At 35.6% G+C, this 16,052-nt stretch overlaps 1 protein-coding gene across 1 annotated transcript in view; it reads left to right on the top strand.

Annotated features, from left to right (window-relative positions):
- The window catches only part of CFTR (CF transmembrane conductance regulator), a 166,215-nt gene that overhangs the window by 50,975 nt on the left and 99,188 nt on the right, over nucleotides 1-16,052 (top strand). Inside the window, exon 11 of the mRNA XM_058441560.1 lies at nucleotides 7,032-7,223. Coding sequence (XP_058297543.1) covers nucleotides 7,032-7,223 — 192 coding nt within the window. The remainder of the gene's footprint in view (nucleotides 1-7,031; nucleotides 7,224-16,052) is intronic.

Raw genomic sequence — 16,052 nt, forward strand, 5'->3', positions numbered from 1 at the left:
TTTATTATTTTTAGAGATTATTAGGTCTTACTCTGTCATCCAGGCTGAACTTCAGTGGTGTGATCATAGCTCACTGTAACCTTGAACTCCTGGGCTTAAGTGACCTTTCTGCTTCAGCCTCCCAAAATGCTGGGATTATAGGCATGAGCCACTGTGTCTGGTCCAATATGTATATGTATATTTTTAACCTGGATTATCAGAGCTATATTGTGTTTAGGTTTATAAAGCTGTACTAGGTGAAAATGTCACTTCTAGGTTTAATTTTGTACAAAAGAATTTTATATAGAAATGAGGTAATTCAGATTTTTTCCCATGTAATAAGAATTGTAAAATTTACTGAAACAAATATCAAAAAGATATCTATTACATGACCTTCCTTTCTTCTGAATATATTTTAGGTGATATTATTTATTAAAATTTAAAAATGAAAATTAAAATATATAAAAAGTTGAAAATTATTCCTCTCTTTACTGTCTCTCATCTGTCCATTTTCCATTCTCCTGCATTCCCTCATCCAACCAAGGTAGCCAATCCAGGTAATTTTTTTTAGTATCTTTCCAGAGATGTTTCTCTCTCTATATATAATCAATACCTATTTTTTGTTGTTCCCCACCTCTCTTTTTATGTAACAATATGCAGAGTTTTGTTTCTTGCTTTTCCCACTATCTTGGACAACTTTCCATATTCAAAGCACAGAGGACTTGCACATACGTTCACACTGCTGAATATTTGTGTCTCTCCCCTGCCATTCATATGTCGAAATCCTAACTCCTAAGGTGATGGTATTGCAAGGTGGGGCCTTTGGGAGGTGATTAGTCCATGAGGGTGGAGTCTTCATAAAAGAAGCCTTAGAGAGACCCTCACCCCTTTCTGCCATGTGAGAACACAGGAGGAAGACAGCTGGCCATCCAGGAATCAGGAGTCTCTTAGCAGACCCAAATCTGCTGGCACCTTGATCTTGGACTTCCCAGCCTCCAGAACTGTGAGAAATAAATTCTGTTGTTTATAAGCCACACAGTTCATGGTATTTTGTTATAGCAGCCTGAACAAGGACACACACACACACACACACACACACACACACACACACACACACACATTTAAATAGATGCATAGTATTCTATCATATGGATGGATATTCTATGATATAATTAATCACTATTGATTGACATTTGGGTTGTTTCCAATATTTTGTTAACACAAAGAACAACACTATAAATAACTTTATATACATACCATTTAGCACATCTGCAATTGTATCAGTAGGCTTCCTATAAGTGGTCAAGCATTTGTGTACTTGTGATTTTTGTAGATGTTGTCAAATGTCCTTCCCTGAAACTTGTACCAATTCGTACTCATGCCATACACTGTAAATAAAGTGCTGATTTCCCCACAGCATTACTAACAGATGATATTATCTAATTTAAAAGTTTCTCATCTTATAGGGAAAATAGTATGTCAATGTATTTTTAACTTGCATTTCTTTTATTATGAGTAGTGTAAAATATCATTTCAACTTATACACAGGAGGAATTTCTCTCTATATAAAGTGATCGTAGAATCATAATGAAAAATATCACCAACTCATTAGGAAAATGTACAAAGGATTGAATAGATATTTCATCAAAAATAAAAATATAAGTGGCCTTTAAACATTGAAAGGTAACATTTTAACAAAGACTTGCAGGAGATGAGGGATTAGGGAATGTAGACTCTGGGAAGAGTCTTCCAAGTAGCAGGTGAAGCAAGTGCAAAGCTTTCAGATGGGACTGCCTATACCTGTCTGGTTTGAAGAACAGTAAGGAGGTCACTGAGGCTGGCATAGAGTAAGACAGGGAGGGTAGAATACCGTCAGAGAAGTAATTGGCGGTGGAGGTAGGGGGTAAACCATAAAGTGCTTGGTAAAGACTAAGGCTTTTTTCTCTGGGTGAGATTAGAGGCCACTGGAGAGTTTTAAACAGAAGTAACAGGGCCACTTTGGCTAATGTTTTTAGGCTATTCTGTAGGGAGACAAGGGAGGAAGCAAGGAGATGAGTTAGGAGTCTATTGTGCCAATTCAGGCAAGTGATGATGGTGGCTTGATCCAGGTAGTGGTGGAAGTAGTATATTAGGAAGTGATCAGATTCAGGACATGCTTTGAAGGAAGATCCAATAGAATTAACGGATAAGTTGAACAATGGCATATAAGAAAAGTCATAGAGGAGTCAAAGATAATTCCAAGCTTTCTGGACCGAGTAACTGGAAGGATAAAGGTGCCGTTTACTAGAAAGATAATGGGAGAAACAGGTTTTGGATGGAGCTTGGATTGGGGATATTAAGTTTGAAATGCCTATTTGACATCCAAATAGAGATGTTAGTTGGATGTACAAGTCTAGTTTCAAGGAAGAGGGGGCTGGTAGTGTGAAGATGGGGCTGGATGAGATTCCAAAGGAAAGAGGGTTGATAAGAAGAGAAAGGTGTGTAAGGGTTAGCCTAAGGGCATTCTAAGTATCAGAGGTGAAGGAGGTGGGTGAAGAAAACCCAATAAAATAAAAGTCTGAGAAGATAAAGCTAGTGAATGAATGTGGTATCCTGGAACTCAACTGATGTCAAGCAGAAGGGTGTTATCAACTAGGTCAAATGCTCATTCATCAAGTAAGATGAAACCGTGATAATTAACCAGTGTCTTTTGAAATGCGGAGATAACTCGTGACTTAATGAAAGCAATAGTAGAGAAGGTCAAACTTGACCAGAATGAAATTAGAAAGAATAAGAGGAAAGAAAAGACCAAATACAGACAACCATTGATGCCTTATTCTTTTGATATACTCCTGGAGTCCACTTGCTAATACAATTGACCCTTAAACAGTACAGGCTTGAACTGCATAGGTCCACTTATTTGTGAATTTTTTTTCAATTAATATGTTGGAAAATTTTTGGAGATTTTTGACAATTTGAAAAAACTCACAAACTGTGTAGCCTACAAATATCGAGAAAATTAAGAAAAAGTAAGATATGCCATGAATGCATAAAATATATGTAGACACTAGCCTATTTTATCATTTACTACTATAAAATGTACACAATCTATTATAAAAGTTAAAATTTATCAAAACTTAACACATACACTAACACTTACCCTACCTGGCACCATTCACAGTCAAGAGAAATGTAAATAAACATAAAAATGTATATTAAATCATAAAGGCATAAAACTAATTGTAGTCCATATGGTACTACTGTAATAATTTGGTAGCCACTTCGTGTTGCTATTACGGTAAGCTCAAACGTCGTGGGTAGCCATTTAAAACACCACGTGATGCTAATCATCTCCATGTGAGCAGTTCTCTCTCCAGTAAATTGCGTATTGCAGTAAAAAGTGATCTCTAGTAGTTCTCACATAATTTTCATCATGTTTAGTGCAATGCCATAAACCTTGAATAACATCAAGCAATCCATACAAAGTGCCACTAGTGATGCTGGGAGTGCTTCCAGGAAGCACGGAGAAGTTGTAACAGTACAAGAAAAAAGTTGAATTGCTTGGTATTTACCATATATTGAGGTCTGCAGCTACAGGTGCCTGCAATTTTGAGATAAATGAACCCAGTATAAAGACTGTTGTAACAAAAGAAAAGAAAATGTGAAACCATCAGTGCAGCTATGCCAGCAGGTGTGAAGTCTTGCACTTTTTGCAAAATACAAAATATGAAATATGTGTTAATTGACTGTTTATGTTATCCGTAAGGTTTCCAGTCAACAATAGGCTATTAGTAGTTAAGTTTTTGTGGAGTCAAAAATTATACGTGGATTTTTGACTATACAGTGGGTTGGCACCCCTAACCTTCATGTTGATAAAGGGTCAACAGTATATTATTTAATTTTTTTGTATTTATATTCATAAATAAGATTAAATCTATATTTCCAAGTAATCTCCATAAGATTTTGTTATTAATATTATTATTATTATTTTTGAGACGGAGTCTTACTCTGTCGCCAGGCTGGAGCACTGTGGTGCGATCTCGGCTCACTGCAACCTCTGCCTCCCAGGCTCAAGCAATTCTCCTGCCTCACCCTCCTGAGTAGCTGGGACTACAGGCATGCTCAACCACACTCAGCTAATTTTTGTATTTTTAGTAGAGACGGGGTTTCACCATGTTGGCCAGGATGGTATTGATCTCTTGACCTCGTGATCTGCCTGCCTCGGCCTCCCAAAGTGCTGGGATTACAGGCATGAGCCACTGTGCACAGCCATTAGTATTATTATTACCCAATAAAAAAAATTTGGAAACTTGTCTTCTTTTCCCCTGATTCTGTTTAAATAGCACTGGAGTTACCTGTTTTGAATTTTTTTTCCAAGCGGTCCCTTATGAGTTTTCTCTATGTTTTATTTGTTTCATTTCTTATATTGTATTTTTGCAACTCCTTTAATGATACTTTTCTTCCTGATTAGGTTTCTACTAAAACCAAACAAGCTTTCCATGAATTAGCTTTTAGATTTACTTATTAGTTTAACTGTTCTGTTGTATTATAACTCATTAATTTATAATTTAATCTTTATTAATTATTCTATTTTTCTTCTGCTTTTTTGTTGTTTTTCTAGTTTTTGAGTTAGATGTTTGATGCTTTTTTAAAAAGCTGTGAATTTTCCTCTGGGTAATACTTTAGCTGTATATTATGGATTCTGATATATAGTGTTTCCATTACATTGTTTTCTAGAAAATCTGTAGCTTTGATTTATATTTGTTTCCTCTTTGACCTAAGATATCCTAAGGAAAAGTTTAACATTTTCCAGAAAGAAAACAAATTTTCTTTGTTTTCCAAGAATGTTGTTCGAATTATTTCTGCTGCTTGGAATTTTTATCATTTTTGTGTGTCCAGTAAATAGTCAATATTTGTACTTGCTCTCTGACCACATAAAAGAATATATTTGTGTAGCTTCTATTAATAGATTAGAGTTCAATTCAGATATTAAACATACATCATTATTCATGATATTTGGGTCTTCTACATCTTCACTTATCTTTTTTCTACTTGCTTTGTCATTAACAGATAAAGTTGAATTAAAGGCTTCTACTACATATGTTTCTCCCTGCTATTCCTTATAGGTTCTGTAATTTTTGCTTCAAGAATATTGCTTTTTAAATTTAATGTGTAGATACTTATAATTACACTCTAGCATTATAAATAGCCTTTTCTTTTTCATTGAATGTAATTTGGGCCTGCGTATGTCTAACATGAAAATTATAGCCTTTTTTTTGTTTCTTTGTATTTACAGTTTTAAGTTCCATTTTCAACCTTTATGCATTCTTTGCTTTAGGTGTGTCTCTTTCAGTTAGCATAAAGTTAGGTTTGTCTTTAATTTCACCTGAAGTCTTTTCCTCTTAATAGATGGGTTAAGCCAATTGAAAAATAAAACTGACTTATATACTTTTATTTCAAGTATATCCTCCACAAATTTTTTTTAATAGATTAGCTAATATACTTTGGAATTTGTTAAAAAAAGATTTTTATAAAAAATAATTGTGGTGAAATGTACATAACATAAAATTTATCATTTTGACCATTTTTAAGGGCATAGCTCTGTGGCATAAGGTATACTCACATAATTGTGCAACTATCACCTCCTTTTGATTTTTATTTACTAATTTTATAAATTTGTTTCATCTGAGCTGTCTTATCATGTTTTGTTTTATGTTTTTCTTTCCTTTATTATGAAGTCACTGTATTGTCTGTAGGCTATGTGTATCTGTGAGTGTGTGTGTGTGTGTGTGTGTGTGTATTATGGGTTTTAAAAAAGTCTATATTTGTGTTCCAGTGGCTATATTTATACGAATAACTTTATGTTAAATTTTTCATTCTATGTGACTCTAGTTCACTAATATGAGCTCTGATAAAATCAGTGCTTTTTCGAGGTTAAGAGATCAAGACGTCTCATCCTGGCCAACACAGTGAAACCCCGTCTCTACTAAAAATACAAAAAATTAGCCGGACGTGGTGGCAGGTGCCTGTAGTCCCAGCTACTTGGGAGGCTGAGGCAGGAGAATGGCGTGAACCCAGGAGGCAGAACTTGCAGTAAGCCGAGATCGCGCCACTGCACTCCAGCCTGGGCTGTTTGAGACTCTGTCTCAAAATAAATAAATAAATAAATAAATAAATAAATAAATAAATAAATAAAGTCAGTGCTTTTTCTTCCTCCGCTACCTCCTTTCCTTCTACTCAATTTTAGTCAGTAGTATTATCTTTTTTCAGATTTATCTTTGTGTTGTTAAATCTGCTTATGCTTCTATTACTTTATTTATTAGCTTTAAATGATACCATTTGACTTTCAGCTTTTCTTAATAAAGCAATCAGCAAATTTCCTTTACACTCCACACTTACACCTCATTTCCTTTGTTTGTTTATTTGGTTTTTACTTCTAACTTTTCTTATTGTCAGGACATATAACATATTTAAACTTTGTTCTTCAACTCTAATTCTGCATTGGCTTTAATTTTTGTTCACAGTTATATAAATCTTTGTTCACTGATAGTCCTTTTGTACTATCATCTCTTAGATGACTTTATACTCCAAGAAAAGCTCGTGGGAACAATATTACCTGAATATGTCTCTATTACTTAATCTGTACCTAATAATATGAAGATAATGAATCTACTTTGTAGGATTTCTGTGAAGATTAAATAAATTAATATAGTTAAAGCACATAGAACAGCACTCGACACAGAGCGAGCACTTAGCAACTCTTAGCTGTTACTAACCTTTCCCATTCTTTCTCCAAACCTATTCCAACTATCTGAATCAGGTGCCCCTTCTCTGTGAACCTCTATCATAATACTTCTCACACTGTATTGTAATTGTCTCTTTTACTTTCCTTTGTATCTTTTGTGCATAGCAGAGTACCTGAAACAGGAAGTATTTTAAATATTTTGAATCAAATGAGTTAATAGAATCTTTACAAATAAGAATATACACTTCTGCTTAGGCTGATAATTGGGGGCAAGTGAATCCTGAGCGTGGTTTGATAATGACCTAATAATGATGGATTTTATTTCCAGACTTCACTTCTAATGATGATCATGGGAGAACTGGAGCCTTCAGAGGGTAAAATTAAGCACAGCGGAAGAATTTCATTCTGTTCTCAGTTTTCCTGGATTATGCCTGGCACCATTAAAGAAAATATCATCTTTGGTGTTTCCTATGATGAATATAGATACAGAAGTGTCATCAAAGCATGCCAACTAGAAGAGGTAAGAAACTATGTGAAAAATTTTTGATTATTCATATGAACCCTTCACACTACCCAAATCATATATTTGGCTCCATATTCAGTCAGTTAGTCTACATATATTTATGTTTCCTCTATGGGTAAGCTACTGTGAATGGATCGATTAATAAAACACATGACCTATGCTTTAAGAAGCTTGCAAACACATGAAATAAATGCAATTTATTTTTTAAATAATGGGTTCATTTGATCACAATAAATGCATTTTATGAAATGGTGAGAATTTTATTCACTCATTAGTGAGACAAACGTCCTCAATGGTTATTTATACGGCATGCATATAAATGATATGTGGTATCTTCTTAAAAGATACCACAAAATAGGTATCTTTAAAAATATACTCCAAAAATTATTAAGATGATTTTAATAATTTTAATAATACTATAGCCTAATGGAATGAGCATTGATCTGCCAGCAGAGAATTAGAGGGGTAAAATTGTGATGATATTGTATCCCTGGCTTTGAACAAATAACCATATAACTTCTAGTGACTGCAATTCTTTGATTCAGAGGCAAAATGAAGATGATGTTATTACTCATTTCACAACAATATTGGAGAATGAGCTAATTATCTGAAAATTACATGAAGTATTCCAAGAGAAACCAGTATATGGATCTTGTGCTGTTCACTATGTAAATTGTGTGATAGTGCGTTCAATAATTATTGCTGTAAATGTTAGAGCAGGGAATATGTTACTATTTAGTTTATTGGCAGTATACTCCAAATAGTGTTTCTGATTCAAAAGCAATATCTTTGATAGATGGCATTTGCAATTCTTTTGTATAATCTTTTATGAAAAAAATTGCAGAGAAAATAAAATGTAGCTTAAAATACAGTATCCCAAAAAGTGGAAAAGGGCAAACCGTGGATTAGATAGAAATGGCAATTCTTCTAAAAAGAGTTGCATGCTTATATGAATGGCTTTCCACGTATATACTTAGTCATTCAACAGTTTTTTTTTTTAGAGCCCCATTCTTATTTTTTATACACTTTGAGAGCAAAATGAAAAGAAAAGATATCCTGCAAAAGTTTTGGACTTACCTCAAAGAGGATATGCTTCATTCCTCAAAAGGCCTTCTTCCAGGAATAGTATTTCATAACCTGGAGGTTGGAAAAATCTGGATTTGTTACCAAAAAATCTGAGTGTTTCTAGCGGACACAGATATTCGTCTAAGAGGGGACTAGGTTGTAGGAGTGGTAGTGCCTTGCAAGATAAATCATGGGCTTTATTTACTTGCGAGTGGAAAAATTTCGGAAGGTGCCTTACAGACATTTTTTTTTTTTTGCGTTAAGTATGTGTTTTCCCATAGTAATTAATTTATAAATGGTGGTTTGATTTCCTCAAGTCAACCTTTGAAAGTATATTTAGCCAAAATATAGCTTAAATATATTACTAGTAATAAATTTAGTACTGTGGGTCTCTCATTCTCAAAATGAGCATTTACTAATTTCTGAACACTGTGCTAGGTCCTGGGAATACCAAATTGAATAAGATATAGTCTATTTTCTGAAGGGTTTATAGCAGAGTCCCCTGTGTTAATAATGAAGGATTGTGTGGTATATGAATAATATATCAATAAGGTTGTTAAAAATAATGAAAAAAGGAGAAGAGGAAGAACGTCTTTGTTTTTCTGATTTCATGGGCAGCCTTAAAATTATTTTTGAAGTGTACAATTCAGTGTTTTTTTAGCATATTCACAGGGTTGTATGATCCTCACCATATTTTTGGCCTCTTGGAATCCTGTGCCTATTAGCATCCAATTACCATTCCTTTGTAGCTGAGTCTCCCCCATTCCAGCTTTAAACAATTACCCATCTACTTTCTGTCTTTATAAATTTGTCTCTTTTGGACATTTCACATAAATGAAATAATACAATAGGGTTTTTTTGTGCCTAAATAAGCTTCTAAAGAAGAAGAAGGTAAGGAATCATCATTCTGCAAATATTTATTAAGACTTTCTATATTTTATACAGTGTGCTAGGAGCTGGAGATGAAAATATGTGTAGAACATGAATCATATACTTCAGGAATTCGTGGACTAGTGGGAAAGATTAACATATCAATAACAAATCAAATTGGTGATGTAATAGAAAATGATAGAGGCATTTTTACAGGAGTAAAAGGAGGTAGCATGGACCCTATCTGGGTTTGCATGATGTGAGGAGTAACCTCCTTACACAAAGAGGCACAAGGCTAATGTCCTCTGATGGAATGATTCACCATGCAATTCTAAGGGTGACAAGAATGAAATTTAGGGCCTTGAAGGAATATTTTGATTAACAGCTTCCAATAAAGCAGAGTGAAGATTAGATTGATGGTAAGAAGTAGGAGATTAATGAGTAAATGGTCACTGGCTTGTTGAGAAGAAGATTAAATGAGATGTACATATAATGTTCCTAACACAACGTCTTGTACAAAGTAGCCATTCAGTAGAGACTAGCTTGTATTATCTCCCTTTGAGGTAAAGAAAACTGTTAGAAATAGTATTTCTACTACTGATAGTATTTCTTCTGCTTATGCCTCCCTTTGAGGTGAAGAATACTGTTAGAAAACATGATATAGGAGAAATACCCCTGAGAGCCAGTTCTTATTAGTGACTACTGTGCAGAAAAGATGGAGGTTGGTGTAATTAACGTGAAGGAAAGCCATGAAGCCAAAGTATTACGAAAAAGCATCAATATGAATTTTCATGTTGACAAAGTGGTTATAAAAGATAATTATAAGGATGGTCACTTATAAATATGGTAGTTCTGTGTGACAAAATTTACAGAAGTTGGTATATCGTGTGGAATAAAACAGCATAAGATCCTGAAGGTTTGAACTGTGGGTACATTGGCTCCATGCTCAAGAAATGGCAATGGGGTTGGGAAGTGATTCCACTTTACGTCCCTTTCAGACACATAAATATTACTTGTGTGAGTATCTTATGCCAGACACTATTCACTGTGTAGTGAGCATGGTGGGTATGAAACGACAACTTTATTGTCTTTTCTGTCAAAGAACTTGTAGGCTGGTTGGCGGAAAGAGACCATTTCAATATGGCGTGCTGAGCTAGAGGTACCCTTAGGGCACTACAGAGGCCTAGCTGATGGCTTTTAGCGTGGCTAGACAGTTCAGGGATCTCTAAAAGCAGACGCCTTGAAGGCTCAGTCAAAGACAAAAATGTATTTTGGATAGAGGAAATTGTATGAACAGAAACACAGGACATGAAACTACTTGGTTGGTGCAGGGTATCATCAGCCTAGAACCAGACAGAACCAGAGTGTAAATAAGCCAGAAGGCCATGTCATGGAGGCCTTGTATACCAGTCTCAGGAATTTGGTTGTGGAGAGCTTTCATCAGGGGAATGATGTAATCAGCTTGGAAATGTAGATATATCACTGACTGTGATAGTGAGGAGGAGAATTAAGGTGGACATGATTAGAAGCTTTGTGAATAGCAGAAAGAACATAGATTTTGAAAGCTGACAGACCTAGGTTACTGAAGAAAGTTACTTAACCTTGCTATGTCTTGAGTTTTATCCTCTGCAATATGGGGATAATACTGCTTATTTTGTAGAGTTTTGTGGATTCTTCTGGCATATATAATAGAAAATAAAACAGCTATTATTATTATTGTTGATGGTACCATTTGCTATAGCTGACTAGAAGGAGAAAGACTAATAGGAAGCTATTTCAGGAATCCAGATGTGGTCATGATGGACAGGAAGAGACAAGAGTTACATAGAGGAATTATGGGAAGATAAGAAATGTCATGTTTATGTACTGTTTGCATCCGTCGGAAAAGGCATCAGGAAAAATGATCCTTCAGGAAAGAGTGATTATTTTCCTTCAAGAAATTAGAAGAGGAGAGAAATTGGTTTAAGATTAAGAACTCCATGCATAACAGAAATTGGGAGGGAAGACAGGTAGAAATGCTATGGGGTTAGGAAGGAAGAATGCAGAGGTGGATTACTTAGAATTGAGACATCTGATCAAGACAGAGGGATCATAGCTTTTGCTAACGAAGTACTAGTGGAGGATGCCACTAGGTGAGGTTTAACAAATAATTGTTGACAATAAGCTCCATTTAAAAAATAAACAATTTATGCTTCTTCTTTGCCTAAGTGTCAAATAAAACATTCAGCTTTTTATTTCAAAGTATCCCTGAGTCCCTGTTCCCTTTTTTGTCCTGCTGACTTTTGGAACTGATTTAGGCTTCCTTAGTCATCTTATGATAGAAAAAATCACCCAGGTATTTCCTACATTTCTTGTATTTTAAAAAAATGTAATGGATGTAATGAATTTTAAGCAAATGTAATGAATACAATGAGCAACTTAGTATATGCTGTTTTCTTCTCTATGCTGAATGTTTCATACATGTTCTTTTCTATACAACTACACAGTCAATTGCTTGAAAATATCAACTCCAAACTCTTTATTTTTGTATACTCCACATAGCACATTGAGAGAGTTTTAAACTTTTGTTGGATGACTGTTTCAAAAGTGTTTTGAAGTAGGCATGTCAGTTGCAAAAAGTTTGCTCAGCAAATGTTATTCTGTCTCACAGTCTCAGACAATGAGCAGATGATTACATGGCAGCACGTGATTGCTGGGAGTAACAGACAAAAGTAACCAAAGGTGCTCGGTTATCTTGACAGTCAAAATCAAAAGTGTCCCCTATTTTCAGTGACTTAAGAGTTTCTTTTTGTGTTTTTGGTATTGTTGTTAAATAAGTGTTCTCACCTTTGAAAAGGCCAATAAGAATTCAATACAGTATAATGCCTGTGTGCCAAATGAAGGTGCCTCCCCCACCTTTTTTTTTAAGTGTGGAGGAGTTTTGATCATAAGAACTTGAAATACCTACAGAATCCTTGATGGTTAAGCAGCTGGTGCCAGCACAAGAATCCCTCAATATGTTCTCTATGAAGCTCCGATCACCAAATGCAAACATTCATGATACAATATATTTTCATTTTGACTGCCAAAGTTGATCTGTTTCTTAATATATTACATCTAGACTTGGAACTGGAGATGAGAACAGAATATTATCTTCCTCATTTTCGTGTTTTTGTTCAACTCTAATGTCTGCAAATCACTTGCGTATGTAATGATGCTTGGTGTCATAGGAGCAGGCAGGTAACTGTAAATTTGGATAGGAGAAAGCATGCACAACATATTTCACATAGTTTTCTGATTTCAGTTTGTTTTTCCAAATTATTCACTCACTGAGATAGCTTAAAGACGTTATCACAGGGAAAGGCATGGAGATAGTTCTGTGTTGATAGAAAACTTGTAATGTACAGCCATGAGTAAGAAGTCAGGTTCAGATTCTTCACCTTCAGTCCTCCTCTTTCATAAACAGCTCCATGTCCTGTTTTACATATCCTACTTTAAATCTAGATTGTAGAAGAATGAATTTCTAGGCAAAGTGACACTTATTTAAAAATACTATTATGTGTCCCTGTGCCCATTAACTTATCCTACCATTTTTCTTCCCTGTGTCCAAACCACCTTTAGAATCTCCTAAATATTTGTAGCTATTGTAAACAGCACTGGAGACTTTGCTAGTTTAAAAGGAGAAATCAACATAGTTAAGCCCTCGTTAATTTACTTATCTCTTATGAGATTATAATTGTATTTTGTTATTAAAAGGGGGACAGAGTACACTGTTCTCTTGCCTTTTTAATTTCCAGACTACCACTTCTCCTGCACTTGACAATACCATAGTCTACCACATAGTCCCATGGCTGACAGGAGGAGAATTCTAGGCAGGCCAGTGTTTGAGTAGTGAGTAATTGGACTGTCTTTACCCAGCAACTCACTGTTTTGTAAATGTACCTGAGTTTGGAGAAGTAATTGGCTTTTATAAGGGGTGCGGGGTGGAGGGTTGGGGTGGGGAGAGTGAGAAGGAGGTCAGAGCTTTAGGATATATAATTGGTCTCCACAAAGTTGTTGTGATACTTTTGGAACCACATAATGGTCTTCATTAAGTAAATGTCTGTCATGACAGCCATTACATATGCATTATAATAAAAATTTATTTACTGTGTAAGTTGAAGAAGGTAAAATCTGGATGTAGTTTCTAAACTCTGCTTGGCAGTTTTCATATTTAAGCCACTAGAAGAAAAAAATTGGGAGGGAAGCTGACAAGAATTTACTGAAAGAAAAAAATACTTGGGAGGGAAATTGGCAAGAAGTGTGAAAAAGCTTGGGAGGGAAGTAAGCAAATAAATGAGTTAATGACTGTTCTGGAAAATAAACTCTATCATGCAGATATCACATGACTGATTAAATTTGAATTTGACCTCCTGCTTTCCAGGTCTGATAAAAACTAACCTGTAAGAACTTGAAACTTAGCCTTTGAATGGTCAATCCACCACTGTAGGAGAATTTATGAATGTTCAATTGGGAGAACTGAAAATAAAGAAGTACCATAGGAATTAACATTTGCATTCAGTAGCCAAGACATAATGGACATCTGAAACAGGTATTTGAGGCCAGGTGTGGTGGCTCATGCCTGTAATAATAGCACTTTGGGAGGCCGAGGTGGGTGGATCACAGGAGGCCAGGAGTTCAAGACCAGCCTACTGAAACACACACACACACACACACACACACACACACACACACTAGCCAGGCGTGGTGGTGCACATCTGTAGTCCAAGCTACTTGGGAGGCTGAGGCATGAGAATAGCTTGAACCCAGAAGGCGGAGGTTGCTGTGAGCTGAGATTGCGCCACTGCACTCTAGCCTGGGTGACAGAGTGAGACTCTGTCTCAAAAATAAAAGAAAACATATATTTGAAACACATTGAACTATGTCCCTTAAACAAGAATAAACATCACTAAATGACTGTACCTTGAACTACCTGTAATTTTCTCCTGATAGGTAATTAAGCTTCAAAGCACTAACACTTATTTACTGTAATATGAAGCAAAAACTTTTTTAAAAAAAATAAAGCTATTGAACCAGAACCAAACAGGAATGCCACAGCATTTTGTGAACTAAACTGCTATTTCATTTGAGCCCTAGAACTTGAAAATAAATGCTAGCTAACATCTGTGAACAGAACATACCCATCAGTACTGTGCTAAGCACCTTTCATGAACTGGTCATTAAATCCTCACTTTACATTTATTTAGTGAAAACTTCACCCAGGGTTTGCAGTCAAAGTGAAAATGTGCTGAATTCCGAAAGTGTGAGCTAGGTTTTAGAAGTTAATCACAATTCTGGAACGAATTATTAGCTTAACAAATGAGAGTTCTTATGTCTCTAAAACCAAAATAGCCCTAAGTCTGTCCCTCCCAGTAAGATTTGGGCCAGTCAGTGGAACAGTAGTATACAAATATAATTATAGCTGTCTAGGAGCAAACTATCCTATGAAGAGATAATAAAATTAAGACACTTAAGCCATGTTTTCATATTAAAACACAAAGTAAAAAATCATTGTTTTCCAAAGGTAAAAGCCATACTGTATGTATCATGACACATGTATCTATGCCCGATGTTTCAACCCTCTTGAAGAATTGAGATTCTCGACTCTACACTCTTAGCGTTTTCTATATTGAACAGATGTCTAATTTAAGGAGGTCATGAGAAATCTTATACTTATTTTTTAATGGTAACTTAGACATAGAAGGAACCTCAGAAATCTCTGGCTGAATCTTTACATCTGCAGATGATCATGTCACTAGGCTTCTAACTCTATAGCCATAGAAAAATGTTCATGAAGACATTTCAGGAAGGGAATGTTGGTATTTCTAAAAATTGAGTACAAGTGTTCTCTAGACAAAACAGCTCTTGAAACGGCAGATTGTATTCCCATTATTATATTTCAGAATCAAGACATTAATACCTACTTTTTATTTACCACGTTTAGTTATCCTTGAATTAGATTTTATAAATTAAAGAAATAGATTTCAATAAATATTTGTTGAGTTCCTAGTATGGACACACTGTGTTTGGCACCAGGGATGTTGCCTGCAAGTATAACAGGAGTTCGTATTTGTAACGAGTTTATGATTTACAGATATTTGGGGGGCAAAGATATCATTTGGTAAATAGTTATGAGTGCAAACTTTGAACTAGGGACTGGGCCAAACTCTAGGAACATATTTGATGACAGAGACACAATCCCTGTCCTCAAGGAGCTTTCATTCTAGTAGAGAAGATGAAAACCAGTACAGTTTGGTAAATTAGATGATATTGGTTAATGTGGGGTTCTTATGTAAGTCTAGAGAAGTAGCATTTAATCTGGTCTTAGAAGGTCAGGAAAGATTTCCCTGGAGGAAGTGACATTTAAGCTGAGAGAGGATGGATAAATAGGAGTTATCTGAGTGAACAACAGGGAGAACATTCCAGAAAGAGAACAAAATGTATGAGGCCTGATGCCAAGAGAGAACATTCATCGCATTGGGGAACTATAGTCAGTTCTGTGTGGCTGGGATGTAGAATGAAATGAGCCTGGACCCAAGAGAGCACTTTGCCCTTTGGGGAAGCTGTAGGTATTACAGTAAGGTTGGAGTCTGGAAAGAAAGGGGTATATTGTGAGATCTGAATTGGGAGAGGACAGTTATATCAAGACCTTTATATGCTCCAGTAAGAAGACTGAACTTTACATTTGGGGCCATGGGACTCACTGAAGGGCATCAAATTTGAGAGTGGTGATATGACCAGATTTGCATTTTACAAAGATTGTCATTGACTGCAACATGAAGTATGGAGTATTGGAGGAGCGGCAAGGCTGGTGGCAGGGAGATCATTTAGGAGGCTGTCGCAGGGCTTTAGGTGAGGGATGATAATGACTTG

This window comes from Hylobates moloch, unplaced genomic scaffold, assembly GCF_009828535.3.
Source record: "Hylobates moloch isolate HMO894 unplaced genomic scaffold, HMol_V3 SCAFFOLD_1, whole genome shotgun sequence".
Taxonomy (NCBI): domain Eukaryota; kingdom Metazoa; phylum Chordata; class Mammalia; order Primates; family Hylobatidae; genus Hylobates; species Hylobates moloch.